Here is a 16,929-nt window from a genome sequence, read left to right on the forward strand (position 1 = left end):
CTTTATTAACCACAGAGATCGTGGGAGGTAGTTTTTCATTTATGAAGTTAATTCACGGCGGTAAAGCAAAAACGTCCACTGGAATTTTCAACTGTCTCAAAGTAATATTCGTGTTCCAGCATCCGTACCACTCGTCAACCATTCCGTTCAGGAAAGTTGTTAATAGGCGCTTGACAGGAAATTTGAACTAAGCAATCATTGATAATTTATTGAGGAGGCGCGCGTCACGAATGTCTTCTCAGTAGATGAAAATTGAGACCTATCAAGTAATAAGACTTATAAAGAAATAAATGCGAATGTGGTAAAGTGTGGGCGTGCATACATCTGTCCATAACCTTGTGGCCTATGATCCAAAATTTTAACTTCAAAAGGAGCGGTAATTAACAAAGAGGAATTCTATCTATATGCTTATGAGGCTTCGCCGAACAATAATAGTATAGTCCACAAAGCAGTATTCTTGTCATTATTTTTGCCAGAAGGAAGCTGAATTACGTTGAAGTTTTCAAGCTGTGACTGAAAGAAAAGGTTCAAATGGCGTCTTTGTAGCAATCAAAAGGAGCGGTCATTAATAAAGATGAACTCTATCTATGTGTTTGCGAGGCTTCACCAAAACAGTAACAGTATCCAACGAAGCAGAGTTCTTGTCATTTTTCGTGCCAGAAGGAAGCTAAAACCTTCATTCACGTTCACGCTTTCAAGCTTTGACTGAAAGAATGGGTTTAAATGGCGTCTTTGCAGCAATTTGATTCTGGGATGTCGTTATTCGTTCCTATCTTTGTCATTTTCTCGGGAATCATATTTCCCTTTTGTGGAGGCTGTACAGGTAGGGACTTACCTCGAAAGCAATGCTTTATTAGCATCTTTTGTTGATAAAGAAGTGGTATCTTCAGCCTATTTCCACTCATCTGTTTATCAAGCTCCCAAAAAGATTTAAAGTGTTTGCTTTTAACAATTTTCTCCTTAAAAAAATTGTGAATTAAGGGGTTATTGCCTGCATATGACAGAGACTAGAACACCTGCCACGAATTATCATTACAACCGAACAACCAGAAATAGATATTGGTGGGTGGAGAATTTTGATCCAAAGTTTGAAGCAAATTGACTCAAATGATGAGGCGATAATATGAAAAATAAACAGGCGAATAACAAAAATCGTAAAACCGATGATAAATATGACTAAAACCATACACCAATAAATTGTCCCCTGCGAAAAATGTAAATTTGAACATCTTAACTTCAACACTCGTCGCCAAGAAATCCCTTGGCTCGTTTCCCCATTCACTTACTCTGGGCTGAAAATTGAGAGTTTTAATATTTTAAACCTGCGAATAACAATTCAACAATAACAACAAGATTTTATTTTAAAACTGCAAATAACAATTCCAGAATATGTTTATTGTTAATTGTTTGAGAACAAATAATAAAAACGGTTAAAGGAGAAGATTTTACAAGGTGTCTATCATGATAGAAGATAACCGCCTTTGTATCAGTGACTCGCGACGAAATTGTTCAATAAACTCATAGTTATCGTCACATCAAGAGGGGCTCAATGGTAACCATACCATTTTATTTGCTGATCGAATCCAAAATTTTATTGTTTATCTTAGCTCATTCGTGTAAGTGAAGACGTTTCCACCTCCTACTCTCTCTGTTTCGTTTACCGAGACCAACCTACCCTTGACACTGATTACCTTCCATGAAAGGTACATGCAGTAGTTGATTATTTCTTATTGGGTCATTCCAAACTTATGATACCTTTTACCTTAGCTTAAATGTCTGATTCCATAAATCCGCCATTTTGTTAAATGCATAATTTCAAGGCTTTTAATAATTGATTGTGTTTTCGAACTCCTAAAATGGTCTACATTCGCAAAACTATCTAAAACTTTCGTCTAAAATCACATAGGAAGGGCAACTTTGACCGATAAGCCGCGCCTCTATCAATATTGCACTGACTGGCCTCCCTTTTTTGATCGCTGATTTTTATCCAAAATATTTCATCACGAGTAGATTTTAGCACGATTTTCCACCCCATGTTACCAATTAACTTGTATGATCTATTGACTTCTCAGATGTAATAACTTGTAAACGCTCTCCTTTTTACCGGCAGGACTTCAAAGTGATTAAGTAAACTCTGAAAAGTTATCCTTTGTGTTTGAAACTTGCGTTTACTGGTGTCTCGACAGGTGGTCTAGTCCCAAACGCTGTATTCGATACCCGTTTTGAGCCATTTACGACTAATTGAAGACGGGAGTGCTTCCAAAAATATTTCAGAAACTGCGTCTAAAAATGAAAAATGACTTCCTAGTGTTTTTCTTGTGGCACCATTAAAATGAGAAGGCAAATATCTGCGGCAAAACTCTACCAAATGGCCTAAATCGACTTTACGAACATTGGAGCATCAAGTTGACACCAGCTAAATAAAAAAAATATCATGTCAAAATCATTTTTAATCAAGTACTTTTGATTACGAAGTATATGAAGCAATTTTTGAAGCATTCTTTTCGCATTCTTGTAGAGTGACTCATCCGTTTGAAAAAAAAGATCGAAATTAAGGTCTTATTCTTTAACAGGAGACGAATACCGCGTTATCGTGTTCGAGGAACCGATACCAAATAAGGCTATTAGGGATCATGTGGTTAGTAGTGAGGAGGTACCTTATGAAGGGGATTGCCGTATGCTGTGTTATTTGGAGCCTAATTGTGTCTCTATCAATGTAAGACCTTCAAATGGAAGAAAATTCAAATGTGAATTAAATAACGCCACAGCTGAGGAAAACCAACTCATCTTTCTTCAACAAAAGGATTCATACTACTTGGCGATTGAGGTAAATTCTTTACACCAATAATTAAAGTTATTACACTTGCGCAAGGTTTAAATTTCCCAGCAAAGGGAGGGGGGAGGGGGGAATGGTGAAGCTTCGGATTGATCGGCGTATCTTGGTATCTCACAGTAGCTTTGGGGATACATTTTCTTGGCCAAGTAGCTACGTCTGCAGAGCAATGAGACAAAAAACGGTTTTTACAAGGTTTGCATAGAAGTCCTTGTAGCACAGGTATTTTTCTGTGAAAATTGTTGTGTCTCATTGTCATAAAAATTAAAAAGGACTCGTCAAGTTCGCCTTATCAACTCCTCGTGCACCTCACAGCATTTTTGCTTCCAATCATTTAGAGGTTTGACTCCTTTTCCAGTCACTTCAGTGCTTTCCTTTTTTTTCCACAGAATCCCTGTGCTAACAATCCTTGTTTGAATGAGGGAATTTGTCAAGTAGGTTTTACCACTAAAGGGTATCGATGTGTCTGTGTTCCCGGATCTGCTGGGGCAAATTGTGCTGGTATTGTAAAATTTTACTTTCAGTCAAGCTTTCCCTGATCCTGAATGTTTAAGAAAAATCTAACTATCAAAGCAAAAAAAAAAAGAAAAGAAATTTAAGTTATTAAAGTCCTCAATAGTTTTTACCACGAATAATAACGTTCAACCTCCTCAATTATTTAACATTTAAATAAAATATTGATAGTGTCAACGTGAACTTGCGACATTTGTAGCAGGGAGAAATTATAGATAAAAACTGTACCTTTTATAGCAAAAGCACCTTCATTTTGAGGTTCAAGTCAGGTCTGCTGAGCTTTGTCAGCAACGCATCACTGCCGCAGCTTACCCGCGCATGAACGGTTCCTGGATGAATTCTAGTGATCTCCTAAGAATTTCCTCTCCTGACAGCCTAAGTCTTCTTACAGGCGCGGGGCATTGCAATTCCTTCCGTGTGGTTTTAAATTATAGATTTTTATAAGGCCGGAAAATCGATGAATTTTATTTTAAATTGGCTCTTCAAATTATTGTAGGAAAATTGAGAACGTTTTGATGGAATGCATAGCGTTGTATATAGAACTTCGTAAGTCAAAAGGATAACACCACATTTACAGTGTTGAATAATGATCGAGCACTTTTTCTAATACACTATGCTTATATGGGACATCAACTGTTATGGCGAAGTAATATCGATTCTTGGAAGGAAATGTTCGATAACTTAATGCCAACCACGTTCAGGCAAACAATCTAATGATAGGAGTCTCATTTTCAATAACACTTCACATTTTTCTCTGCACAGTGTTATCGAAATCTTGCAGTGACTTGAAGAGGCTCGATCCCAAGGCGATAAGTGGAAACTTTTTGATTGATCCTGATGGTGAAGGAGAATTGCTACCTTACCATGTCACCTGTGACATGAGTGACAAAGACGGAGTGGGCGTGACAGTAATAAGTCACGACAGCGAGAACAGGACATTGGTGGACGGATGTGAGCATCCGGGCTGTTACTCACGTGACATTCATTATACAGGAGCGACCTTTCCTCAGTTGGCAAGCCTAACCAGAATTTCCTTATTTTGTGAGCAGTTCATAAAGTACGAGTGTCACGGTTCACTTTTTCATGATTGGCAGAACCAAACTCGCAACTGGTGGGTGTCACGTGATTCTATGGATATGGCTTATTGGGGGGGAGCAGCACCTGATAGTGACAAGTGCGCATGCGGGATGAAAGGCACGTGTGCAAAAAGGGGTGATCGTTGTAACTGTGACATGAATGACCGTAAATGGCGTGAGGACAGTGGTCTCCTCAATGAAAAGACACATCTACCAGTTAAACAGTTGCGGTTTGGTGATGTCGATGTTCACAATGGGTTTGACGAGGTGGGCTACCATACTTTGGGAAAGTTTAAGTGTTACGGAATCGTCTGATTAAAAAAAAAAAGAGAACAAAAATCAAATCACATTTTTAAACAACAATGCTTTTTTACTGGTATAAAACTAAAACCGTAACTGAACTTTCGAATCAGCAAATCAGCATCAATCTACATTTCCGAGTCACTGTTGTAACAACATGCTGTGATAGTACGAAGGTCAACCATGGTAAGGGTTTATTATGTTCTGATCAACCATGCTAGAAACGATTACAAGGTGTTTTTTGTCTTTGAGAAATCAGAGTATATTCATCACTCGATAAAATTATGTATTCTCTCATTAAGTAAGAAAATATTTGACAAGGCTGTTCACCATAGCCTGAGGCCTCAGCAGGTACTTGCGAGACATGTTGCCTCTGGTGATACTTAATTAGTAAAGATATGAAACTAATTTCCTTTTCTCACCATTTTCTAAGGGTGATTCGCTGCAGCTTAGAGGAAATTCATGTGATAAACAAGAAACACACATCATTAAAGATGTTTCTCAAATAAGCGCCCGCGCTCAAAAAAGTGCCCACCCCTATGACCACATTGACAAACAAGTGCCATTCTTAAATAAACGCCCCTACCCTCCTTCCTTACTTTCTCAGGCAGTAGGCTTACCACAAACACCTGTTTCCATTGCTTCTCCATTTTAAACTTTTCAAGCTTCAACTATAGCGGAAGAAGTACTGCGATAGAAGATTGTTCTTTTTTCGTTAAAGCCACTTCCGTTTCTTCTTTCTCCGTGTGGTTACAGAATTCCTTTATGTGCGTTATCCATTCTTGATTTTTATTACTTTTTACTGCGCTAGGCTAATAGGCGCCCCCCTCAATTGGGCGCTCTCCTTCCAATTAGCGTCCCCCTTTTAGTCGAAATTTCTACTTTCTTGTTCTGACTCGAAAACCAGAAAAAGAAAACTTTTTATGGGCAAAATCTCTTTTGCGGTTGTCCCGCACGTGCTCGTCTATCGCGTTCTATCTGGGTTGAAACGAAATTTCCGAACCACAATGGCTTTTGGGAAAAAAAAAACCAATAAATATTGCATCAAGGATGCATAAATTGAAACTTCCGTAAAACAAATGAATTTGACTCAGTAGGCGGGTTTAATTCATAAACGTCAATCCAAAAAAGTAAAATTCGCAAATGAATGTTATTGGAATTAGTTTATTCCTAAGTCTTTCGAGGAATATCGCATCTTATATCCTTGAATTATTCACAAAACACAAATTGAATGTTGGCTTTATCGAGGACTCCGGTCACTCTGGTGGTTTAAAAAGCATTTCATATCAATAAATAATCCCTGCACCTGCTGCACTCTAAGTTCATCCGGTCTAGGGCGATAACTACTAAGTTTGAACTAGGTGGTAGCTGCAGTGCTTTGAACTGTTTTATCAGCGCCCTCAAGTGTTAGCACAAGAATGAACTCTACGGATTATTTCAAGAGGGTAGCCAGAACTTTCCCTGTTATCCTTGGTATTTTGCTCGGAATCAGATTAGCATCGGTTTTTGCTTGCAATGGTAAGTACAATTCGTTTGATAGTTATGAATTAAAAACTACAGTTCTACAAATCTATTTGTAGCGTGATAGAAACAAGACCTCTAGTGCGTAAAGTTTTAGGAATTATCCACTTGGATATTTTCAAACTTCCATTTTTTAGAGAGTGTCGGAAAGAAGATGGTGTATGAAAAACACCAAGGGAAGGAAACGAGAGTTCAAGAAATCAATTAACATCACAAAGAATTGACAAATGTGATGGAAAATGCAAATCGAGTCTTAGAATTTCACTGGATACTCTTTTTAGTCTTTATTATAATCAAACTGTATTTCATCATCTCAGTACATGTTCACAACCTTAATGGTGGCTTTTAATGATACCTCGAGTACAACTCTAAGTTATTGGGGAAATTTGGGTGAAATTATGAATTTTTATTGGGTTCCACAACAGGAGACGAATGCCGCATCATCATCTTCGAGGAATCGTTGCCAAATAAGGCAATTAATGGTCACGTTATCAGGAGCGAAGAGGTAACTAATGAGGGGAGCTGCCGGATGATGTGTTATATGGAGCCTAACTGTGTCTCCGTGAACTTAAGACCCGTACATGGAGGAAAATACAAATGTGAGTTGAATAACGCCACAGTTGATGAAAGCAAACTGACCTTCCTTGAGGATTTAGGTGCTTACTACCTGGCTATTGAGGTAATGTTTAATGATTGAATAATAGAAGAGGGTAGATTAAGTTGCTCCTTATATATAGAAAGAGCTGTAATTAGAATACATTTATGGTTTTGAAAATTAGAGAAGACAAAAACTTAAATAAAAACAACAAGGCAACTTGAGGCCAACAGATCATTTTGTTGATCTTCGTTTTTCCTCTAGGCTATTGCAGGAGGATGAAAGAGAAGAAAACTTGAGATAGCGGCTTTGAAGTAGGCCAATAAATAAATAAAACAGCCATGCATATACCAAGTTTTTCAAAACGGAATTTGCATCTCACTAGCATAGACAAGTTTTGCGGAAACTGTTGTGTCTTTGTACCATATATAAGATCTGAAGGGTTTTTTTTAGAGCTTGTTTCTTTGATTTTATTCACCTCATGTTTATATTCAGATCTTACAATGTAGATTTTCGCTATTTCAACAGAATCCCTGTAGTAGCAGTCCTTGTTTGAATAACGGAACTTGTCAAGTTGGTTTTACCAGCAAGGGATTTCGATGTTTCTTTTTTCACGGACTTGTTGGAGAAAACTGCGGTGGTACTATGAAATCCTATTTTGAATTGTACTTATTTCCTATTGTACATTAATGAAAAGACATAGTTTGCTCTTGCAGAAGTTATGAGACGTCAGACAGAAATACCATTAGCAAACGTAAAGTGCACCGTCGCGGGTACTGGAAGGACATGTACTTTTTTAATCTGCTCACCATGATTCCTGTCTTTCTCACAGAAATAGAGTTAAATGGGGATTCACAAAACTCGTTGTTTTACTCAACTTGCAGTAGGTTACAACTAAGAAAAAATTTTAACTTTTTAAGGATGTATACCATCAACAACATGGTAACTTTCTTGGAAAAAATCTTTGTCAAAGATTCAGTATTTACATCAGATACGGCTGCGCTCATATTTATAACGAACTGTGGCATAATTGATTCTTCAAAGTAACAGTGCTAAAAAAATTGCTATAAAATTTTTCTCAACACTCCAATCACTTTAATTTTTATATTAATTGTGATGAAAAAGATAGTTTTTAATTATCAAAACAACATTGCTGTAATTCATCCTGAGGCTCCCTTCAGCAAGTCTTCTAAAGAAACTTTTGATTAAACAATTGTCTTTCTTTATCACCACAGTGCTCTTGCGAAAGTTACGATAAACATCAGACAGTAATACCGCTAGCATACGTAAAGTGCACCCTCGTAATTAACAACTAAGAAAAATTATTAACTTTTTAAGGATGTATGCCATCAACAACATGGTAACTTTCTAGGAAAAATGTGATGAAAAAGATAGCTTTTAGTTATCAAAACAACATTGCTGTAATCCATCATGAGGCTCCCTTTAGCAAATCTTTCAAAACTCTTACTTAAACACTTGTCTTTCTTTATCACCACAGTGCTACCAAAATCCTGCAGCCATTTAAAAAAGCTCCATCGTGAAGCAAAAAGTGGACTATACTTGATTGATCCAGACAGTGAAGGTGAATTGCTGCCTTATAAGGTCATGTGTGACATGACATACAAAAACGGAGTTGGCGTGACTGTCATGAGTCACGACAGCGAAAACAGAACATTGGTGAAAGGATGTGAAGATGCAGGCTGTTACTCGCGCAACATTAACTATACAGGAGCGAGCCTCTTTCAGCTTAAAAGTCTGACTGCTGTTTCCCTTCACTGCGAGCAGTTCGTTAAGTACGAGTGCTACCACTCCAGAATGAAGGGGTTCGCCTGGTGGTTGTCACGTGATTCGAAGAAAGTGACCTACTGGGGAGGTGCAAAACCGCGTCGTGACGTCGGTCATGATGGATTAACTTGCGCATGCGGAATGAAGAAGACATGCGCTGAAGCATGCTATTGTTGTAACTGTGATGCCAATGATCCACAGTTGCGTGAAGACAGTGGTTTCCTCTCTGACAAGACCGATCTGCCAGTCAGGCAGCTAAGGTTTGGAGATACGGGTCATAACAACGAGCATGGCTACCATACCTTAGGAAAGCTGAAGTGCTATGGAACTGCTTAACTGTAATGATACGCTCGTAAACCAGTTTTATCCTTTCAGGCTCATATACTGTGGAAAGTTAGAGAGAATATTATGTTCAGTTTAGCTGACGTTAAGGTTGACTGTGGGCTCCCAAAAACCTGGCGTTGATGTTATTAAGAAGACGCTGTGATTTTTAAGCCAGATGTTTCTTCATTTCTACGTTCATGTAATCTAGGGGTATTTCTGTATCGTTGACAATACCACGCGTACGACTAAGCCGGCAGTGTTTTCTGTCACTAAATGACAGCTAAAACTGTATTTATCGTGGATTTTGACAAGAAATTTTTGTAACAACTATGGTGTTGAATTTAAGAAAAACACAATAATCAATTTGACTAAGACTATTAAGCCTATCAACCGCCGTCTGGTTAGCTCATGTGGATGAGCGCCGAACTACTGTGCAGGAGGTCGAGGTTCAAGACCCAGGCCAGATCCACACTCAGGGTCTGAAAATAACTAAGGAGAATATGCTGCCTTTGCCATGATATCTGCAAGCGGTTAGGCATTCTAGTCTTCTCGGATAAGGACGAAAAGCCGTTGGCCCTGTGTCCAGCATCTTCTTCTAACTACTAGTTAGAAGGGGGAAGTTTAAGAACCCACACACTTATCGCAAAGAAAATTTGAAAATATCCAAGAGTAGGGTATGCTCGTAATATGGTAAATATGGTAATATATATGGTAAATCCATAGGTAAATCTATTTAAGGAACAGCATATCCCATAAGGTTTTATTTCACTTACATATCCTGGTTTAAAAACTTTCTATGTGTTATCCTAACATCCCACGCGGGTCTATCGCGTTTTAAACCCAAGTCACAACTGTGAATGGGGTTTAGCAGAGGGGAAAAAATCATCTCTCAGCGTTTTTTTGGAGTTGGACACTGATCCTAAGAAGACCTGCCAAGGAGCGTGTGAAAACAATCAGTGTTTGAAAGAAATTGAACAACCGGCGCGAAGACCAAAGTAAAGGGAGGTTACTGAAAAACCAAAATCACTCCTCTATCTCCATTAGTTCACCCTACGTGGTTGCCAAACCACATGGTACATGACAGAGCAGAAGAGCGACTCTAGTCTCACCCATCATGCTTTAGGGCAAAGCGTTTCTCCCATGATCCTTTTGTAAATGGTCGCTCTCGCTTCTGAGTTGGCCATGCTGCTTCATGCAGTGAACTCTAGTTGGAAGTTTGACTGCTGTTGATGTATTACACTGTCACTCATGATAAGTCTTCATATATATTAGCTAGCCAGTCTCCCATTCGACAGTTTCACCCAGCTTGACAAATATTGACGGTGTACCGCTTTCATGGTTTCCGAGTGAAACTTAATTGACGCTTAATCAATGGATATTTTAGTTTGCAATGATTGACTACCATAATTTTGCAGCAAAAAATAAGGTAACAGCGTAACAAGGATGCATAGTGAACGATGTAGATTTTTCAATTCTGGAATATCTCCCTGCTGGAAGAATTTATAATGAAGTATGTATTCTCGAAGCTTAACTACTGGTGACCAAATTTGGTAATGATTACCTATCCAAATTAGAATGTATGCAAACTAAAAGCAGATGGATTATGATAATATTTGCATCAAGCTGGAGTAAAACTGCTTCTACTGCCCCTTTTTATGGAGGGCATTGAAGTCAAATTTTCGAAAATAATTTAACTTTTTTGAGTGCTTTCTAGCTAGATAATATTTCTGGTGATGCAAGTAAATACTAAGTTGCGTGAGACCTTTTTAGTGTTTTTCTCTTCAACATTCTGTTAATTATATATACCTGTGGGTGGGCAGCAGACAGGTGGCACTGTTTTGGCTAAACATGGAAAATTGTTTTCATTTTCAGAAAAATCTATTTGTTATGATCATGAGTCTTAATAGTCTGAATAGCATTTGGGTCAAATTATTGGGCGCGCTCCTCTTTTAGTTCGTGTTTTTATTTCTTCCTGCCTTCCTTCCTGAAATCTCTATAGAGTAGATTTTTTGTACTTTAACGCATAAAGTTAAATGAATTGCATCCACACAAGACGAGAACACGGATGCCTTACCACCATAAGTTACAAAGTTTTAATAAGAGAATTGTGCAGATGATGTCCTGATTTTTTCCCCCTCTGGGTATTTGCACAAATAACCCTCACTGTCATTCATTCTCATTGTCCACTGAACCTATAAAAAGCCTCTTTATATATTAAATACACAAATTACTTCTTGCCTTTAACTCCCACTTCTGCATACATTATAACCGATCCCTAAATTCTCGTAAATATAACCTCTTTATAAGGCAGCCAGTAGTTCCAATAAAGTGAGAGGTTGTAGAAGAAACTAACTGGAGCTTTCAGGCTCGGCTTAATTTAGATATTATTCATCCCAGAAGTGATGCATAAATTGAAAGGTAATTAATAAAAAAGGTAATTGATAAAAGTCCTGTAAGTTTAATGGACCGAAAACTTGAATTGCTCAGTAGAAATCGCTTATAGAATAAGACTGCTTTAAGCTAATTCAAGGAATGCTTCTTTTACTTTCTTTGACTCAAGTTATAATCGCCGAAGTTAGTCACATATCTAATTTGAACTTTCATCCAGTTATCACCTAAGAGGTCTAATAAACATTCCATCCCAATAATATTGCACCTGGTGCACTATTAAGTCCATCCGGGCTATAGTGATAAGTGCTATGTATAAACTAGGTGGTAACAGCAGTTTTTTAACTGTTTTACTGGAGCCCACAAGTGTTTGCATGCACAAGAATGAACTCCTCGTGTTATTTCAAGAGGGGAGCAAGAACTTTCCCTGTTACCCTTATTATTTTACTCGGAATCAGATTAGCATCAGTTTTTGCCTGTATTGGTGAGTTGAATTCGTTTAATCCGTGTAGTTTGACATAATTACCTATAGAGGATGCGATAAGGTGTTTGTTAGGGCGTGAGAGAAATAACACTTCCTGTGTGTGATGACTTAAGCCTGGTTTTCACTGGCGACGCGAGCGCGAGCGTAAGCACAAACGTAAGCACAAACGTAAGCATAAGGTTTACATGCCAAATGAAAACGAACATCGACAAGCACTAGCATAAGATATAAGAAAAATGTTGATCCGTACACTTTTGTTTACGCTTGCGAAAAGGCTTGCGTAGAGGCTGTTTTCACGATGAAATATGAGCTGTTATGCTTGCGTCGCTAGTTTGAACTGTTTTACCGGCGCTCAGTGAAAACTAGGCTTTAAGGGATTATGTACCTCACATGATACAAAAATTACACTTTTGGTCAGGTAAACAATATTTAACTGAGTTCACTTTATTTTGTTTGCTAATCAAGGACGAGTTTGATTGTTTTGAACAAATTTTCCTAATTTAAAATTCGTTTCTCTTTTCCTTGATTACCGAGAAAACAATTATCGAGAGCATTTTACAAGAAAAAAATTAGGCGAAAGAAAACCCATTTATGAATTTTTGAAGGTGATTTAAAAGAACGCGATAGCTGACTTCTTGGCTAATTCAATTTTTTCTTATCAAACTTGAGACGATGAAAAGGAACTAATATATCTCCCTGCTTGTAATTAACATAAAGTTAAATGTATTATTCAGAGGCTTTGAATAATCACGTTTTCTTTCTCCCAAACTCTTATTGATATTAATGTTTTAAACTTCGTTCATTGCAGAGCGACTTCAAAAAGGTTGCGTAGATCAACTGATATTTTTTTATATTAAGAATGACTCAAAAATGCGGTGAAACAATTTGAATAGAGGCTCAAAGATGATTAAATATCTTAATTCATATTCATAACCTAGCATTTGGCCTTCAATGATTACTCGCGCTTTGTCTTTCCTACGCAAGTTGCAGCTCTAAGTTATCGTGAAAACCCCGAGCATACTATGTTGCATAGTTAAATTTTACTGTGGTCCACAACAGGTGACGAATGCCGCATTATCCTGTTCGAGGAACCGATATCAAATAAGGTGATTAGGGGTCACGTGATCAGGAGTGAGGAGGTACCTGATGAAGGGAGCTGCCGTGTGATGTGCTATATGGAGCCTAACTGTGTGTCCATCAATGTAAGACTCGCGCAAGGCGGAAAATACAAATGTGAGTTGAATAACGCCACAGTTGATGAAAGTAAACTGACCTTCCTTCAGGAAACGGATGCTTACTACCTGGCTATTGAGGTAAATGCTTCACAAAAACTTTACTCATAATAGCAAAAGGATTGAATGCTGCAGAAAATTGTACTCAGAGTAACCCGCCCCTTGCTTAAAATGGCACTCTCTCTCTTTCTTTCTTTTTTCTTCCTTTTTGCTTTGTTTTAAAAGTGGGACTCGAATTAAAGCTGATAGACAGTTTTTTTAATCTCTCTAGTTCCTCTAAGTCTTGCTCGATAGGATCTACGTAATAACTCAAGGGTGGCTGTAAAAAAACTTCAATAGAGCCCCAGAAATTTATCAACTTTTGACGCCTTACTAATTAATTTTTGGATTCAATTTATCGAGTGTCATAAATCTTTTCTTATCACTTCAATACCTTCTCTTTTCAACAGAATCCCTGTAGTAGCAGTCCTTGTTTAAATAACGGAACTTGTCAAGTTGGTTTTACCAGCAAAGGATTTCGATGTGTCTGCGTTCACGGATTTGTTGGAGAAAACTGCAGTGGTACTTTGAAATCCTTTTTCGAATTGTACTTATTTCCGATTTTATATTCATGAAAAGACATAGTTAGCTCTTGCGGAAGTTATGAGAAACATCAGACAGAAATACCACTAGCAAACGTTAAGTGCACCCTCGCGGTTACTGGAACGACATATAATTTTTTAATCTGCCTTATACTCATCACGTTTCCTGTCTTTCTCTCAGAAACAAAGTTAAAAGGGGGTTGAAAAAACTAGTCGTTGTTTTACTCAACTTGCAGTAGGTTACAACTAAGAAAATGTATTAACTTTTTGAGGATGTATATCATCAACAACATGGTAACTTTCGGGAAAAAAACTTTTTCAAAGATCCTGTATTTATATCTGATATGCTGCGCTCATATTTATAACGAATTGTGGCATAACTGATTCTTCATTCTAAAAACGTTTTTAACCCACATTAAGCAATATTTTTCGTTTGAAAATAAAACTCTGTTGAAATTAACGTAATATTTCACTTACAAATTCATTTCTTTATCTTGATAGTAGTGTTCCGACCAAAGTCTTGCAGCGACTTAAAGAGGGTCTATCCTAATACAAAAAGTGGACCGTGTACCATCTATCCTGATGGCGAGGGAGGGTCGCAACCATATAACGTCACATGTAACATGACCGACAAGAACGAAATTGGCGTGACAGTCGTTAGTCACGACAGCGAGAATAGGACTCTGGTGAACGGATATGAAGAAAAGGGATCTTATTCACGTGACATACACTACCAAGGGGCGACCGTGTCTCAGTTGGTGGGTCTCATCAACGTTTCTAAGCACTGTGAGCAGTTCATCAAGTACGAGTGCTTAGCTTCTACATTGAACGATGGCTTTTGGGTTTCACGTCATTCCGTGGAAATGACTTATTGGGGCGGAGCAACTCCTGATCCAGATAGTCCTATGAAGTGCGCATGCGGAATGAATAACACCTGCGCAATTAAAGATGAAGTTTGTAACTGTGTTGCGAATGAAAACAACTGGCTGGAAGACAGCGGTCTCCTCACTGAAAAGACACATCTACCGGTTAAACAGCTGAGGTTTGGCGATACAGGTGGAGACACCGAGCAAGGCTACCATACCTTGGGAAAGTTAAAATGTTACGGAATCGTCTGATTTGAAAAGAAAACGTGCGCGTGTAGATATGGAATTTCTCTTTCAGTGTTTAACTCGATAGCGAGTGAGATGTCGAGTTGAACACCAGAAGAGAAATTCCATTTCTACAAGCAACCATGTATTGTTTTGTTTATCTTAAAAACGCAATAGTCCTTTACTGACCAGAAAAGTCGACTTTATTAATGAATGAATATAAAAATATCGACACTCCGAATAAAAATCATAGCGTACGTTGGTGCACTCAAGATAAAAACATGCGTTCAATCACTACGAAAACAAACAATGGGCGTAATTTCAATATGCAAAATTCTCAGTGATTGAATTGGTCCTAACCTACCGAAAAAATCTTTCAGGTACATGACGAATATCAGCCCTTGGCAAATCTTTTAGTCGTTGATTTTCGTTCTCAGCCGAGGGAAATGTCATTACCAAAGCCACTGAATACGTAACTTTCGGTGTTTCCTTTCGTCTTTCAGTTTTCTCACCCTTTTAGGAAAGTCTGAATGTCACTGTCGGTAAGCGATACGGATTTTTCAGTGTTTTAGCAACCATAATCTGAAACGACCTTGGATTGAGAATGGTGAAGGCTTTGCCGTTCATTCATCAACCTGACCGAGTGGCGCGAAAGGCAAGAACGTGTCTGCAGCAGATTAGTGATATCAAACGCGTGAAAAAATAATGTATTTTTTACGTGTGTTGTTACGGCTTTTTTTCAGGACTGGAAATCCTTGTTTAACACTGTAGTTTATATGATAAGAAAAAGTATCAAGCTCGGCAATTCCGTTTGATATTTCTATCGAACTTTTCATTACTTACTTCAGCAACTAGTTTGAAGGCTCAAAATGGTTTAAAAAAATATGATATGGTAAACAAGTAACACATTCTCCCCTTTTTGTCCATGAGGTGCAAAATTCCATATACAGATGAGTGAACAGCTTATTTATGCATGGTGATTATGAAGTACTTTGTAAATTTTATTGAGGACGCAATTTTTTATGTTTAATCAAATGTTGAACCTAATAACACTAAATTCTTTATCTAAAGGTCAGCTTGTTGGCTTTGGATCATAGCAAATTTTTGTTACACCTCGCATTTTAGTACTAATGATATCATAGCTGAACTTTAGGTATTAACCTCATAGCAAAGTTTTGTGAAGTTCTTTCGTACAGAAAAATTATTCAGAACAGTTCATACTTCCTGGTGTACATTGTAAATGACAGGGTAATTTGGCATTATCATCTGAATTGATAACGTAAATTAGCCACTGTAAAGAGTTTGAAAGCTGAGGTTTCGAGCGTTAGCCCTTCGTCTAACTCTGACGAAGGGCTAATGCTGGAAACGTCAGCTTTCAAACCCTTTAAATATGGTGGCCAATTCACGTTATCAGTTCAGTTGATAGTACCAAATTACCCTTGTACGCCCTCCCACCGAAGCAGCACCACAGTGTCTTCAGAAATTTAACCCCTTTATTCATTGTAAATGACATCCATGGAACTGAATTCTTTGTGATAACAACTAATAACATAACACAGTAGCATATATAGCATTTTGTAGTAATGTAATGTTTCCTCTGCACTTAACCAGCACGTATTGTGCAACAGTGCTTTGTATACTCCTAGGAAAAAAGCGTAATTATGGCTTGTATTTTAGATACCAAGAGATCATAAGGGGACCTTTTCATCTCTTATAGATACATACTCAAGTAGGACTAGGCATTCACACTTATGCAGTGTATGAGTAGTGTCAAATGAACTCACCGCTGAAACATAACTTTATGGAAATCATATTTCTTTGTAGGGTTTGGTGATGGCAACTGATTTGTTTCAGTAAAGCATGAACCATAATGCATTGCCTCTATTAAACAGCCTTTACGATGACAAGTAATGTGTACCTTCATCATCAAAAATCTTTATTCTATGACTAATTCTCTGCTTCCTATCTTTCCAAAAGACCACAGGAAATGGCTACTTTAAGGATTTTCTCGCTTGAAGTACATGTTTGACAGGCGTTTCCCTATAAATCGTGAGACCAAAACTACCAGTAAGACTAATGATGAAATATGGGAATACCGTAAATCCTTTAAGTAGTGCATTTAGTGCCGACCGTGTTTACCCGGTGAGAATCCGCCCTCAAAAAACGCCGTTTGTGAACGCTGTAAATGTGTGCAAAATTGTCAATG

At 37.9% G+C, this 16,929-nt stretch overlaps 3 protein-coding genes across 3 annotated transcripts; all 3 read left to right on the plus strand.

The window, feature by feature from the left end:
* Positions 1-607: 607 nt before the first annotated feature.
* Positions 608-5,172, plus strand: LOC136280530 (neurexin-4-like). The gene is made up of 4 exons (XM_066165876.1): positions 608-823; positions 2,574-2,827; positions 3,223-3,334; positions 4,109-5,172. Exons 1-4 carry the CDS (start codon positions 724-726, stop codon positions 4,735-4,737), a joined length of 1,095 nt encoding a protein of 364 aa, XP_066021973.1. The 5' UTR covers positions 608-723; the 3' UTR covers positions 4,738-5,172.
* Positions 5,173-6,108: 936 nt separating this feature from the next.
* On the plus strand, positions 6,109-9,134 carry LOC131776826 (contactin-associated protein-like 5). The gene is made up of 4 exons (XM_059093032.2): positions 6,109-6,240; positions 6,669-6,922; positions 7,367-7,478; positions 8,337-9,134. The coding sequence occupies exons 1-4, from the start codon at positions 6,141-6,143 to the stop codon at positions 8,957-8,959; spliced, it is 1,089 nt and encodes a 362-aa protein (XP_058949015.2). The 5' UTR covers positions 6,109-6,140; the 3' UTR covers positions 8,960-9,134.
* Positions 9,135-12,921: 3,787 nt separating this feature from the next.
* LOC136280493 (neurexin-4-like) lies at positions 12,922-15,685 on the plus strand. Its single transcript, XM_066165786.1, has 3 exons — positions 12,922-13,132; positions 13,501-13,612; positions 14,134-15,685. The coding sequence occupies exons 1-3, from the start codon at positions 12,986-12,988 to the stop codon at positions 14,748-14,750; spliced, it is 876 nt and encodes a 291-aa protein (XP_066021883.1). The 5' UTR covers positions 12,922-12,985; the 3' UTR covers positions 14,751-15,685.
* Positions 15,686-16,929: the final 1,244 nt, after the last annotated feature.

The sequence above is a fragment of the Pocillopora verrucosa genome, chromosome 4 (genome assembly GCF_036669915.1).
Source record: "Pocillopora verrucosa isolate sample1 chromosome 4, ASM3666991v2, whole genome shotgun sequence".
Taxonomy (NCBI): Eukaryota; Metazoa; Cnidaria; class Anthozoa; order Scleractinia; family Pocilloporidae; genus Pocillopora; species Pocillopora verrucosa.